The 14,827-nt window shown below is 38.8% G+C and overlaps 1 protein-coding gene across 1 annotated transcript in view; it reads right to left on the reverse strand.

Annotated features, from left to right (window-relative positions):
• The window catches only part of LOC126247713 (transferrin), a 192,617-nt gene that overhangs the window by 32,610 nt on the left and 145,180 nt on the right, over positions 1–14,827 (reverse strand). The window contains exons 5-7 of the mRNA XM_049948504.1: positions 5,857–6,001; positions 5,610–5,767; positions 2,156–2,292 (exon numbers count right to left, since the gene is read on the reverse strand). Coding sequence (XP_049804461.1) covers positions 2,156–2,292; positions 5,610–5,767; positions 5,857–6,001 — 440 coding nt within the window. The remainder of the gene's footprint in view (positions 1–2,155; positions 2,293–5,609; positions 5,768–5,856; positions 6,002–14,827) is intronic.

Here is a 14,827-nt window from a genome sequence, read left to right on the forward strand (position 1 = left end):
GTCTTTCAAATTCTAAAGGTGGCAGGGGTAAAATACTGGGAGCGAAAGCTATTTACAATTTGTACAGAAACCAGATGGCAGTAGTAAGAGTCGAGGGGCATGAAAGGGAAGCAGTGGTTGGGAAGGGTTTGAGACAGGGTTGTAGCCTCTCCCCGATGTTATTCAATCTGTATATTGAGCAAACAGTAAAGAAAACAAAAGAAAAATTCAGAGTAGGTATTAAAATCCATGGAGAAGAAATTAAGACTTTGAGGTTCACCGATGACATTGTAATTCTGTCAGAGACAGCAAAGGACTTGGAAGAGCAGTTGAACGGAATGGACAGTGTCTTGAAAGGAGGATATAAGATGAACATCAACAAAAGCAAAATGAGGATAATGGAATGTAGTCAAATTAAGTTGGGCGATGCTGAGGGAATTAGATTAGGAAATGAGACACTTAAAGTAGTAAAGGTGTTTTGCTATTTGGGGAGCAGAATAACTGATGGTGGTCAAAGTAGAGAGGATATAAAATGTAGACCGGCAATGGCAAGGAAAGTGTTTCTGAAGAAGAGAAATTTGTTATCATCGAGTATAGTTTTAAGTGTCAGGAAGTCGTTTCTGAAAGTATTTGTATGGAGTGTAGCCATGTATGGAAGTGAAACATGGACGATAAATAGTTTGGACAAGAAGAGAATAGAAGCTTTTGAAATGTGGTGCTACAGAAGAATGCTGAAAATTAGATGGATAGATCACATAACTAATGAGAAGGTATTGAATAGAATTGGGGAGAAGAGGCATTTGTGGCACAACTTGACAAGAAGAAGGGATCGGTTGGTAGGATATGTTTTGAGGCATAAGGGGATCACAAATTTAGCATTGGAGGGCAGTGTGGAGGGTAAAAATCGTAGAGGGAGACCAAGAGATGAATACACTAAGCAGATTCAGAAGGATGTAGGTTGCAGTAAGTACTGGGAGATGAAGAAGCTTGCACAGGATAGAGTAGTATGGAGAGCTGCATCAAACCAGTCTCAGGACTGAAGACCACAACAACAACAACAACAACAACAACAACAACAACCACTCAATTACCAGTCAAGGTGAATGGGCATAGTCAGAAGGTGTATACAAGCAACACAAAATATCCTGTTACAGAGCATGTTGTACAACATGACAATCATGACCTCAGTGCCTGATTCATCATATGCACCATGTGGTTTCTTCCCCCAGACACCAGTTTCTCAGAACTTTGCAGGTGGAAACTAGCTCTACAACATGTCCTTGGTTCTTGCCACCCACCTGGCCTTAATTGACATTAATTCCGTTTGTCTCAGCATTTCTTCACATTAACTACTACTTTTTTCACTCCATTTTAGTTTTATACATATTTCATTTTCTGACCTGTCTGACAATGCACTTAGCTTTTCACTGTTTTCGTAGTAATCTGTGTCTTGCGCATTACCCTGTCTTCCACCCATCTTGTCAGGTAAGTCTCCCCTGACCTGCGGAGTTCTGGGTGACTTCTCTGAAATGTACCCTTTCCATAAACCTGTCCAGTCCTTTTCCTTCTCCCCTCTTCCTTCCCCTTCAACTCTTCTGCCAGAAGAAGGAGCCGCTGGCTCTTGAAGCTTGTAAAAGTTAAACCCTTTTGTGTGTGTGTTCTCCTGCTGCTGCTTGGTGTGTAGATTTTTTATCTATCCATTTACAGTATATTGTCAATAATTGATTATTTTCATTGTTATGTTAGCATTTTATATTGAGTCATATTGTCTTGAAGCAAGGTGGTAGAGACAGGTATAGCATCTGAAACTCTCCGATACATAACAAACCTGCAGCTGCACTACATTAATTACTTATGGTTGGATAATCTATAATGCAGGTGATGCTTTTATCTGTCTCCAGGCAAGTCATCAACCCACAGCTTTTATGCGAAATGGCTTGAATGATGCAACAATAAAGATATATATGTGGCAAATAAGCACCCATTTAATTAGCTAAACCTTTGGATTGTTGGGATGGGTTATCTTCATTAATTTAATCTCAAGATGTGCACTTCATGATTTATGCAATGCTTTGTATGGAATTTGATTCATAATTAGTAAGAAATAGTTACTGTTGAAAGGAAACTGTTAATGTGAAACTTAAACAGTGCCCGAATGCAATTAACTATAGCTTACCTTCTTGCAACTATAGCTGGCCATGGCTTTGCGATCCATGAACATGGCTTCGGCTTGGTGACAGGAACAAGGGACTCGTCAATACACAAAAGGCTGTAATCCTCAGGAGGTGCAACAGCCTCAGACTCTGGTGCTATCTATAAAATAACAATTTTGAATCAAATATCCAGTCACTCATGGCTCAGTTTAATGTTACAACTTACAATAACAGACAAAACATCCAAAAATTAAACTCTACAGCTAAAGTTGCATTCTTGCAGGAGAATACTACTGTCGCACAAGTGTGACTGCCAGAAATACTTCCAAATGAGTACTGTTGAAATACACACTCCCAGTACTGGAAAACAATTTAGGTTACCCAAAGTGACCAAGGCACCAGGCCCTGGCAAATTCCTATAAGATGTTTCACTGATTATTTTGCAAAATTAGCTATTTTCCTGGCCCATACTTGTAGAGAATCACTCATACAATTAACAGTTCCATATAAATGTAAAAAAGTGCAGGACACCTTTTTTTTTTTTTTTTTTTTTTTTTTTTTAGAATGAGTAAGAGAAGAGAAGTGCTGAATTACAGACCAATAACCCTAATATCTATCTTCTAGAGGCTACAAGAACACATGTTAAGCTCCAAAAAAATAATGTTTATGGAGGCAGAGAAGCTTCCCTCAATGAATCAACATGTAATCAGGAAAAATCATTTATATGAAACAAAGCTCTTTTTTACTGAAACAATATCTTCCAAAAAGTAGATGAAGGTCACATACACTGATATGACAGAAGTCATGGGATAGCAATATGCACATATACAGGTGGCAGTAGTATTGTGTACACCAGGTATAAAAGGGTGGTGCAACGGAGGAGCTATCATTTACGCTCAGGTGACTCATACGAAAAGATTTCCGATATGATTATGACCACATAATGGGAATTTCATGGGACATTCCATTTTGGTAATTATTAGGGAATTCAATATTCCAGGATCCACAGAGTCACGAATAACAGATTTCAGGCATTACCTCTCACCATGGACAACACAGTAACTAACAGCCTTCACTTAATGACTGAGAGCAGCAGCATTTTCATTGAGTTGTCAGTGCTAACAGACAAGCAACACAGTGTGCAATAACTGCATAAATCAATGTGGGATGTATGACGAATGTATCCATTACAACAGTGCAGCAAAATCTGGTTATGACTGCAGACGACCGACACAAGTGCCTTTGCTAACAGCACGACATTGCTTGCAGCACCTTTCCTGGGCTCGTGACCATTTCGGTTGGAAATGCTCTTGATTGGAAAACCATAGCCTGGTCAGATGAGTCCCAGTTTCAGTTGGTAGAGTTCGTGTGTGTCACAGACCCCACAAATCCTTGGACCCAAGCTGTCAATAAGGCACTGTGAAAGCTAGTTGTGGTTCTATAATGATGTGGGCTATGTTTACATCGAATGTACTGAGTCCTCTGGTCCAGCTTAACCGACCAGTGACTGGAAATGGTTATGTTCGGCTATTTGGAGACTATCTGCAGCCATTCATGGACTTTATATTCCCAAACAACAAGGCCCCATGTGACTGGAACACATTGCTCGCAATTGCTTTGAAGAACATTCTAGACACGTCAAGCGAATGTCCTGAACATTCAGATCGTGTGACATGAATCCCATCGAACATTTATGTGGCACAATCAAGGGATCACTTTTGCAGTTATGGATGGCTAGAGAGGCAGAATCACTCAGTATTCCTGCAGAGGACTTCCAGTAACTTGTTGACCCCATGTCATGTGAGTTGCTACACTATGCCAGGCCAAAGGAGGTCCAGCACAATATTATGAGGTATCCCATGACTTTTGTCACCTCAATGTATTGATTCTCTATTTGGGTTTCATGCTGGAGCAACTTTAGAGGTAGTGGGCCACACCCATTGAGAGTACCTGAGAGCAATTTTCCTGTGCAGGCTGCATGATATTTGCCCCTAAAACTAACTGTTGGCCACACAACACCAAGGATGTTGGTTACAGGTGTATGGTGAATGAAGAGATTTGTATTAAGTGTAACATTTACACTTCCTTGGTGTTAAGATGAGGTAAATCTTGCCAAAATGAGTGCATTGGGGCTGTGGGTAAATGCTGGGGCAGTCATTCAAGATAGTAGTACCTACCAATAATCTGAGTTCTTCAGGGACCATGATGAAGCCTCTTGGCAGACATCACAGCATCTGCCCCTAAAGTTGTATGTGGACTACCCAATACCTTATCAGCAGAAACTAGCATTAGAGGTAACACTTGAGCACCCAAGCAGCAGCTTTTCAAAGATGGGGATAGCAATCTCACCAATACGAGTACGCTAGTACCGTGTAAATACTATGTTTTCCATAGAAAATGGGTAAGAATCTGGTGTAACCTTTTAATGGCAGTGAGTAGATCTTGTCAATTCAGACATCTGGTTGTTACTTACAGCACAGATGTGATGGTGCCACGAGCGCAATGTCATCCCCTGTCGGCCATGCTCGATGGATTTTACTGCTAGCTGTTGGCTGAAGGGGCTCTCTTCTTCAGAATGTTTGACCCTTTCTCAGGGTGATTTTTTGGATTTGTTTTCAAGGCACCACATGGAGCAAGTGGTAAGTAAACCCTCAACAGATGTATCACTGCCCTGTGTTAAAAGACTTTTTAACTACGGGCTCTTTAGTATCTAGGTATTGCCCGGGATGAAACAAGGTCCATTCAAATTGAAATGAAATTCCATCTTCCTAGTTCTGAAACTGTGCTGACTGATAATTAAGGAGTATCTTCACAAATGTGCAAATGTTTCTAGGAATTTTTGATTAATAAGGCCCAGTATGTTCCACAGAATGTTAGATAGTCAATAAAAATTACAATATCATTGGCTATGTTCAAAGGAAGTGTAGGAGGATAACTTAACTTCTCTATGTAAGTAAACACTGTATGTGACAGAGTCTATAAATAGCACCCTGTATAACTGTAAGTAACTGCAGCTTTTTTTCCCCTTCTTGTCGTATCCAATAAGTCTGTTCAAGCTGGAGGCCTAGCTTGCCTTTCCTGGCGCTATTCCTGTATCCTTAAACCCCATCAGTTACGTTTCCTCCTTTTTCTTCCCTATGGCAGAAGGACCCCAGGTTCCAAAAGCTACCAATTTATAATTTCTATATATTTTCATGTTTAGTGAGAACATTTTTCTGTCTGTATTATGTAATTAATTCCTTTTTTTTTTTTTTTTTGGGAATAAAACTGCTCATAAGCTGATAAATAGATATCTAGAACAGAATGACTGACACAATTTCAGTGTTACACACAAAGTTTTTGTTGCATTATACTTTTCATTTGGTAGCACCTTGCACAAACACTACACATCAAAATATAATAACTGAAACATGTAAAACCACTTAAGATGCTGTTGATAGTTGTAATGAAATTTGCATGATATGTAAAACAACTTACACCAAAGTGTGTTTCCAAATCATCTAATCGTGCCCAAGCTACATCACCATAACCATCAGTTAAACAGTATAGCGGTCCTGTGCGACCCCAATATTTATCCAAAGTTGAACAGTCCTTGGGGTTGTCACATAAGAGGCAGAGATTGGGATATTTTGATTCTGTAATTAGAGACAATTATGTACCATTAGTGAGCACTCACACAAAATAATTGACAATTAGTTGCAACAGTAATTGTTAAAACACTTACTTAATTCAGAATCCAGTCTGAAGTCTGGTGCCCAAGGACCAGCTTTGCATGCAGCTCCAAAGAATTGTGAAGATGATTTTATGTAATTTTCATTTAGTGTCAGATTTGATTCACATGACTGTGGCACAACACGAGACTCAAAAAACTAGCAGAACACAAAAAAATTAATATTTATTATGTGAATTCCATAAATTAGGATGTAAGAAAGAGGAAAAAAGATTTCTGTAAATGGAACATTTTACTCTCGTTTGGTCTGCTACCTTGTCATAACATTTAGATTCCATTTTTGTATTAAATAATGCACAAATAAAACCTTGATAAATTCCAAGCAAAATCTAATCATTTATACGTGTTCTGTTTTAGTTGTTGCTATTATATTTAGATAGATTAAAAAGATCTAATCACCATGCATCAGTAGGAGAAAACACATATAAAGGTTAAAGAAATCTGCAATCTTTTGGAACCAGTGGCTCCTTCCTCTGGTAGAAGGACTGGCAAGGTTTAGGAAGTGGTGAGAGTTACAGAAAAGTCACCCAGAACCCCAGGTCAGGAGAGACTCTTTTTGTAGTGTGCTCCCCATTTCCAAAACCCTGCCAGGCCTTTTCTTTTGTCCCTCTTCTTTCCCCTTCAGTTCTTCGGCCAGAAGAAGGACCCACTGGCTCCAAAAGCTTACACATTTCCTTAACATTTATGTGTGTACTTTCTGCTGCCACCTGGTGAGTAGATTTTTTATCCATCCAATTATATTATTTTTTCAAAAAATGATTATTTTCATTTATATGTTATTATATTTATCTATTTTATTTCTGATTCATCTCTTTATCCATTCTAGACAATAATAATTGTAATGATGTTGCCCAAAAGCATAAGTAAGTTTTATATGGAATCATTAAAGGAAACTGGGATAAGACAATACATAGTTCATACATAACAACATAAATTTATATGCCATACATATATGTTTTTTCTATTAGAAATTAATTGTCTGTTCTTTGGTCCTCTTTAAGCAGCAAACATTGCAACACAAAATAATTATTCAGTAGTTTTACGTCAGGCAACTGCTGTGCATTAGATGCGTAAACAAAATGAAAGTATTTTCAGCTGTAACTTAATATAAATATATTGGAAGAGTTTCATTGGCCAACATAGTCACCTACTAAGTAAAAACATTGTTGAAGTAGAATTTTTTTAAGATTCTGCCTTAAATTTATTTTTGTCTTTTAATTTTGCACTTTAATCTCCCGGTCTGTTGTACATTATAGTATCACTCTGGCTCAAGGGCCTTTGTATGTTACTTCTTTTTGTTTACTGTGTAGGTATTTCTGTGTTGTTCTGGGGGTTGCAATTGTGAAAGCATTTGTCTGAAAATCTTACAGGTTCACTCTGACATATAAAACACATTTGTGTACATACAGTTAATGTATTGTTACTGTTTTAAGCTTTCTGAATATGGGTTTGCAGTGTGTATGTGGGATGTTCGGGGTAACAACTGGCAGTACCTCAAAATATTATTCCATATGTTGCTAGAAACTGGAATTAGCTGATGTATGCCACCCTGGCACCTTCTGAGTTACAAATGTTTGACGTAAATCTTGAAGGAAATCAGGCTAAATTGAGTTTCTGGGCAGGTTTTATTCCATCATCATTAAAATTCAAGTTTTAATCAGTATGAATCCCCAGAAATTCTGTAGGTGTTACCCAATACCGAATCTTACATTTTGACTTATTTTTCCAATCTATGTCTTTATTCTTCTTTTTGTTTTGCCTTTATCCTGAACCTAAGTGGGGTCAGCATGGTTAATATTGGAGTTGGCATTGTTAATGTTAGAGGGTGGCCAGATGTCCTTCCTGCCGCCCTCTCCAAGAAACAAATTTGTGCACCCCAACTGTCTGTGTGTAATGTTATCCATGCAGACGTGTGTGAATGTTTTTTAAATGTTTGTGAATTGTGTAACTGAGGTGTAATGTGGGTAGCAGCCTGGTATTTACCTAATCGAATGTGGGAAACAACCTAGAAACAACATCCAGGCTTGTCAGCACACCAGGCCTCATCGTTAATCCACCCGGCAGATTCGATCTAGGATCAGCATTTCTGCCCAATCCCAGAAGTGACATGCTAGCCCATGTGACAACCAGGGTGGGTATTTTCCCTAGTTGAAAGTAATTTGTTTTATTTACATTTAATGTCAACCTGTTTGAGTTAAAAGTGGACATACTTGAGGAGTTGATCAGTAGCAACAATCACACTAATATCATCTGTGAACAGCATGACTTTGGCTGCACTATCTGAGGTGCATTTATCATTTATATAAATAAAAGATGCTGTGGGACCTAGAATACTGCCTTGTGGTACTCCTATTTCCACTTTTTTTCCCCACAACTGATATTAAACTGATTTTGTGATTGGAGTAAGTTGACATCAGTCTTACAACCTGTGTTTAGTTTTGTAGGTACAATTCAGACCACAATTTGCCTGCTCCTTGAAAACCAAGTGCTTCCAATTTTTCTCAAAGGTTAGCATGATCAACAGTACCAAATTCTTAGGAGATATCTAAATTAATTTCTACTCACTATTGTTTTCTTTCTAGATTTCTAATTATTTGTTTGTGTATTGCATTACTGCTGTTTCCATTTTTTATGGGCTTGAGAGCCATGTTGATTACCATTTAGTGGCTTATGGTCATTTAGATATTTGTTGAGTTAGTGCTTCAATCAATTTTTTCTAAAATTTTGGAAAATTCTGGAACAAATTATACTGGTCAGTAGTTTTCTACCATGTAGTTGTCATCATTTCTAAGGTTGAAACAGGCTAATATCGCTGAAAAGAGCATTTATATCAGCCCAGCAACCTGTGTGGGATGGTTTATGTCTTTATTTGAACTAAAGGTAAAATAAGTCACCAATTAAAATTAGTTAGAACATATTTCATGTAAGCTAAATGGCATTATTTTCAGTGTCAACACAAAACATAGCAGAAACTTGCCTATGCTGCTGGTGATAAGACCATGTAAATATAACTACGTGAAATAGCCAGATAACTGTAAGGGTCTAGCATATCCATTTGATCACTTTAAAATAAACTTATAATGTACTATTTTATAATTTCACTTTCTGCGTGACAAGGGTGAATGGAGTGGTGTTTATCCTGTGGAGGTATTTAAGGAAAGTCATGTAGCTGCCATTCTCGACTGGTAGATGTTGATCATTTTGCATCACTGTCCAATATTCTCTCTTGATCAATCTGCATCACATTAGCTTCTGCAGAACAAATACGGCTTCAAAATATAAAGTTGTCATTGAATAAGGGTATATCATTTTATTGGAAAGAATAATAACTCTCTATTATATGAATAAAGGCCTACTTTGAGACAATATGTAAATCAGGGGAAAGCCAACCAATCAACTATAGTGGGCCAATGTGTGGAGCACAGATGCATTAACAGAAAACAGCATGCATGCTAGCTTTTAAGCAATATCTCTTTCTCTAGTGTAAGTACACATGACACAAACATAACAATACAGACACCAAAATGCCTGGTTTCATGCTGAAACATACTTGCAACATTTCTGTTACTTCTTCATGAGTATCAAGTTACATTAAAATGAGTGAAGACAGTCAGTCAACATATAGTGGAGGCCTGTGATACAGCCCCTGAAAGCAGGCACATCTTTAGTCTTATGAATACCCTCTCCCAGTTTATAATCAAAGTCCATTTTCTTCACCCAAAGTTAGAGCAATTATTGACTTCACATTCACTTCAAAATCTGTCTTATCTAGATCTTCCACATTCAACAACACTGCCTTGTTTGAATTGATTGCACAATTCTCCTGATCACAATCTCCACGCCTTGTTTGAATTGACTGCACAGTTCCCCTGATCACAATCTCTACTATCGCCTAGCCTTTTCAGCTGGCGGACCCCTTCTTCAGTCGAAAATCCGTGGCGGACCCCTAGTAGTCAAGAGCACAGTAACTTTAAATGTCAGAGCGAAACCTAAGGGAACTGAAAGCTTCTTAATGCAAGTGCCATGTTCCCAAAGACCCCTCCCCCCCCCCCCCTGAAGTATCAATAGTCTTTGGTTTAGAGATGAATGAAAACAACTTGCAATTAACGATCCAATTTGAATTCCCACTGTATCCAGACTCTTACTAGTGGATTTACTCCCTTTGTTCAACACACTATAGCCTGATTAAAATTATTTGGGAATTGACATTTCACACATTCGTAACAGTAGTGTGTGTGTGTGTGTGTGTGTGTGTGTGTGTGTGTGTGTGTGTGTGTGTGTGTGTGTGTGTGTGGTTTTTCGTGAAATCCGAAGAAAAATGTTCAAATGTATGTAAAGTCTATGGGACTTCACTGCTGAGGTCATTAGTTCCTAGTCTTACACACTATTAACCTAAGTTTAACTTCCGCCAAGGACAAAACACACACACACATGCCCGAGGGAGGACTCGAACCTCCGGCGGGAGCAGCCTCGCAATCCACGACAACATGGCGACTTAGACTGTGCGTCCATAAAAGCCAATAAAATCGCAAATCCTGCATCAGTGGATTCATCTGTCTGCAGAGCAAATGAACTGTGTTGGATGCGAGAAACAAGAGTGTCTTTCATATCATTTGACATGTCAACAATGCGTCTCTTGACAGTATTGTTTGATAATGGCACCGAAGATACAAGTTTCAGTGCCTTTTCGTCTAGCATGCAAGAAACAATATCATTAACACACGGCTTTATGAGATTTTCTGCAATGGTATGAGCTTTGCCTGTTTTTGCCACTCCATAACTAAACAATAAAGTAGCTTTTAATGAATTTTCATTAATTGCTTTTGCATGAGTTTTCGTGCAATGCTGAGAAGCAGCTGGTTCAGCACTCTTCCTTTTGAGAAAATCTCAAAAGATATCTTTAGCCTGGAAATCCGGGTGAGTACCTCCAAATGACGGCGCAGTTTAACTGGAACAATTGAACTGTTAGGAAGGACTCGCGCACAAATTACACACTGAGCTTCACCCTCCTTTTTCTCCACAAAGCCCATTTCTAAATAGCTTCCGTTGTAATTACGCTTCTTGGTTATTCCACTTCCACAGGATATTGCAACCAATGGAGTACTTGCAGCATTTTCACATAATAAATCAGGCTGTGGAGCTTCTTGTGATTGTTCTTCCTTTGGTCGTCCTCCCTCCTCATTCATTTCAACTGGAAACTTCCCTTGTTGTGAAGGCGATGGAGAAACTGCACCCTTCTTCAATGTCCTGACTTCAGCAACCGATCCGTGTTAGAAGTAATAAACTGGTCAAAAATCGACTTACGAAATAGATAGTACACTGACAAAGCAAGTTTAACATTTAATGATGCCTGGGGCCGCATACGTGCCAGCGAGTGCTGTGACTGGTCAGCAAAGCACGCTCCGCGCATTCGTAAAAGGTTTCAGCACTTCTAGTGCAGTGAGCCGGCGCACAAATGACCCCTGTATTGTTGCGAAACAGTCGATCAGAGAAGCCACATTCTCTGGCACTAAACTGTGTATGCTTTCTCACTTAGGAACCGCAAAGGCTGCTTGAGAATACGACCTGAAGTAAAAGTACACATGTTTTTCATATGAAAAAAAAGTGATGAATTTGATTTTCACATTTTTATTCAATAATTTTACTCATTATTTTACACAATTTGGTGAAAGGTGGCCGCGGACCCCCTAGAAAGAGCCGGCGGACCCCTAAGGGGTCCGCAGACCACACGTTGGGAAGCCCTGGCCTAGCCTATCCCTGTAACTGCCCTCTATTGCCCATCCATCTTCTAGCCAATGCCTTTCCATTTCCTGCACCTCTTTCATGTTCACTCATGAGCTTTACCCAAGACTGTTGCCTATCCAATTTGGGCCATAGCAAAAGGATAATGTAATTGTGTATGTATGTGCATGTCTACATGTTTTGAAGAAAAACACAAGCTGAACTACTACTTCGGAATTCTTATTTATGTGCCTACATGGCAATCAATGTTTCCACACACAATGAGTCATTATTCCTTCAACTGTTTTCTCTTTCCATCCAGCATAACCCACTGTCAAACATATTTTTAAAATAACCAAGCAGATATAATAAGGAAGGCACAAACTCTCTCAGTTGAAAGTATGTCCATTACCTGAAAGAGAAAATAATGTTCCCTAGATTCCGATATGTGTGTATCACAATAGATGCAATGTTTGAACAAATAATCATCTCAAAGCTAAGTCCAGTGTTTTTTGTTATTATGAGCCTAAATGTGAACAAACAATTATAAATCACACAGTTAGAAATTCTGTAAGTGTAGTGAGATACCACATTTGAGGCTGTCACAGTTGCCAACCAATGTGGGGTAGTATTGAGGCTACATAGAAAATCACCTTTCGTTGTGATCCCTAGAAGGCTTATGTCCTGAATTCAGACAAGAAGCTTTAGAACTCTATTGATTTTGCATGGATGCATAAGAGATAGGACTGTGATTTGCTAGTATTTGATAGTTAATTCAATTATAATGTATTGATCCATTTCTGTCAGTTAGACGTTAGCAAATCATATACAGATTAAGGGAGTATCATCCTATTGGTGAGGTGGTCACTGCAGATTGAACCCAAGGTAAATTTGGGGGAGGAAAGGGAAGACAGTCAGCCATTCCATTTCCAAAGACACCATTCTGGCATTTGTCTTAAGCAATTTAGGGAAAGCCCGTACAACCGAATTTGGATGACTGGATGGGGAATGATCAACAGATGCACTGTACCTTGTTAATTCAGATATTGGAAAGTAGTTTTAATACATGTTTAATTTTGTGTGTGTGTGTTTGTGTTTGTTTGTGTGTCTATAGACCTGCCAGCGCTTTCGTTCGGTAAGTCACATCATCTTTGTTTTTACATTTATTGTGAGAAAAATACACCAATGATGTAATGAGTGTCAGGTCAATACAATGAAGAGAAACTTGTAAAATGTATCAATAAAAGCTAATGTTATTATTTTAAATTTATAGTAACATATTATTTTACTATTTATACAGGTTGTAAATGACAGTTGTTTACAATGTTCCACAGTGGTGAAGAGGCATCAAGACGAACAATTTCGTACAAGTCAAGTGTGGTCCATCAAGTTGGGAAGATACATCAAACTGGCCTACTAAAAACCTAAGTAACAGCACACGTGCATAGCACGAGATTTTCATATTCTCTCATTTTCTATATGCAAACTATTGTTCTAGAGAAAACTATATACTATATCTGTAAGCTCAACTGCTATGATATCCTCATTGTGGATGCACAATAGGGTCCGAACGTCTTGCAGGAATACAGGAACGCTGCAATAAGCTGAGAATTTGTCAGACAGAAAGTGTCCTTGGATAGCAGAAGCAGTGAAGGCAACCGTTCACGTAAAGTGGAAAATCCGATTTCAAGTTCTGGGCCAGCACAAAATTTTCAACTTTCGTGATTGAATTATTTGAATGCCCAATTGCAGCTAATGCTGGTAGCTCCCTAAAAATATTCCTAGAGAAAAAAATGAATAGAACCCTCTGAGCAGGAAATTTAATGTAGTTTAATTTTGTGCTTGGATACATTTTTAATGGAGGCCACAGTTTTTGAGTTATTCAAGAAAACCATACAAAAGTGACCTTCAAGAGTGCCCCTGTCCACATTCTCACCCCCTCCCCCCCCCCACCCCCCACCCTGCCCCCTTCCAATGGCCAGGATTTTTTAATATGTTGTTGATGGAGCCGGCCGGAGTGGCCGAGCGGTTCTGGCGCTACAGTCTGGAACCGCGCGACTGCTACGGTCGCAGGTTCGAATCCTGCTTCGGGCATGGATGTGTGTGATGTCCTTAGGTTAATTAGGTTTAAGTAGTTCTAAGTTCTAGGCAACTGATGACCTCAGATGTTAAGTCCCATAGTGCTCAGAGCCATTTGAACCATTTTAATATGTTGTTGATGGTACTTCCTCGTACAACTGAACACAAGTTTGTAACTAAAGGAATTACTTTCCATATGTAGCCTTTTTTGGATTTAGAAGACTATTTTGTTACCGTTAGCTGTTTAAATGTGCCCATGAGGGCCATGAAAGAAAAGTCATTTTTCTACACATTACACAAAAACTAATTAAATTGAAAACGCAATCCAAAGTTAACTGTTGCAAGCACAGTAGTTTTGTAGTCAGAAGACCAGACAAACAGAATGATTTAATTGTTAACTGTATGCTGTTAAAATTCATAAAATGAGGTAGAATTTACACAAACACCAATTTTACAATTTCTGTAAGTGCACAACTAAGTATGTGGCATAATAAGCCCAGTCAAAGAAGACAAAAAAAGGCAAATATGGAAAATAATTCGTATTGTTGCAAATTTTGTACAGTGTTAGGAGGGAGAGCTGTGAGCAACATACTAAAACTCCTGATCAGTGTGGTATGTGTATAGGGATGGGGCTGTACTTGGAGGGCACTTTTTTATGTTTTTCTTGAATGATTCAAAAACTATGGCTTCTAGTGGAGACATAGCACAGCATTAAAATTTCTACAAGAAAGATCAAATTCATTTTTCTCTAGGGCTAATAGTTTGCACATATAGTGTGAGAGAATATGAAAATCTTGTGCAATGCACATGCACTGTAGCTTATGTGGTTTGAGGAATTTCCTGACTTGCTAGACTACAAGTGCCCTGTATAAAATTATTCTTGGTTCAAATGGTTCAAATGGCTCTGAGCACTATGGGACTCAACTGCTGTGGTCATAAGTCCCCTAGAACTTAGAACTACTTAAACCTAACTAACCTAAGGACAGCACACAACACCCAGCCATCACGAGGCAGAGAAAACCCATGACCCCGCCGGGAATCGAACCCGGGAACCCGTGTGTGGGAAGCGAGAACGCTACCGCACGACCACGAGATGCGGGCAAAAATTATTCTTCTCGACTCTCTCAACGCCACTGTGGTACACTGTAAATAATTATCATTTACA

This window comes from Schistocerca nitens, chromosome 1, assembly GCF_023898315.1.
Source record: "Schistocerca nitens isolate TAMUIC-IGC-003100 chromosome 1, iqSchNite1.1, whole genome shotgun sequence".
NCBI classification, from domain to species: domain Eukaryota; kingdom Metazoa; phylum Arthropoda; class Insecta; order Orthoptera; family Acrididae; genus Schistocerca; species Schistocerca nitens.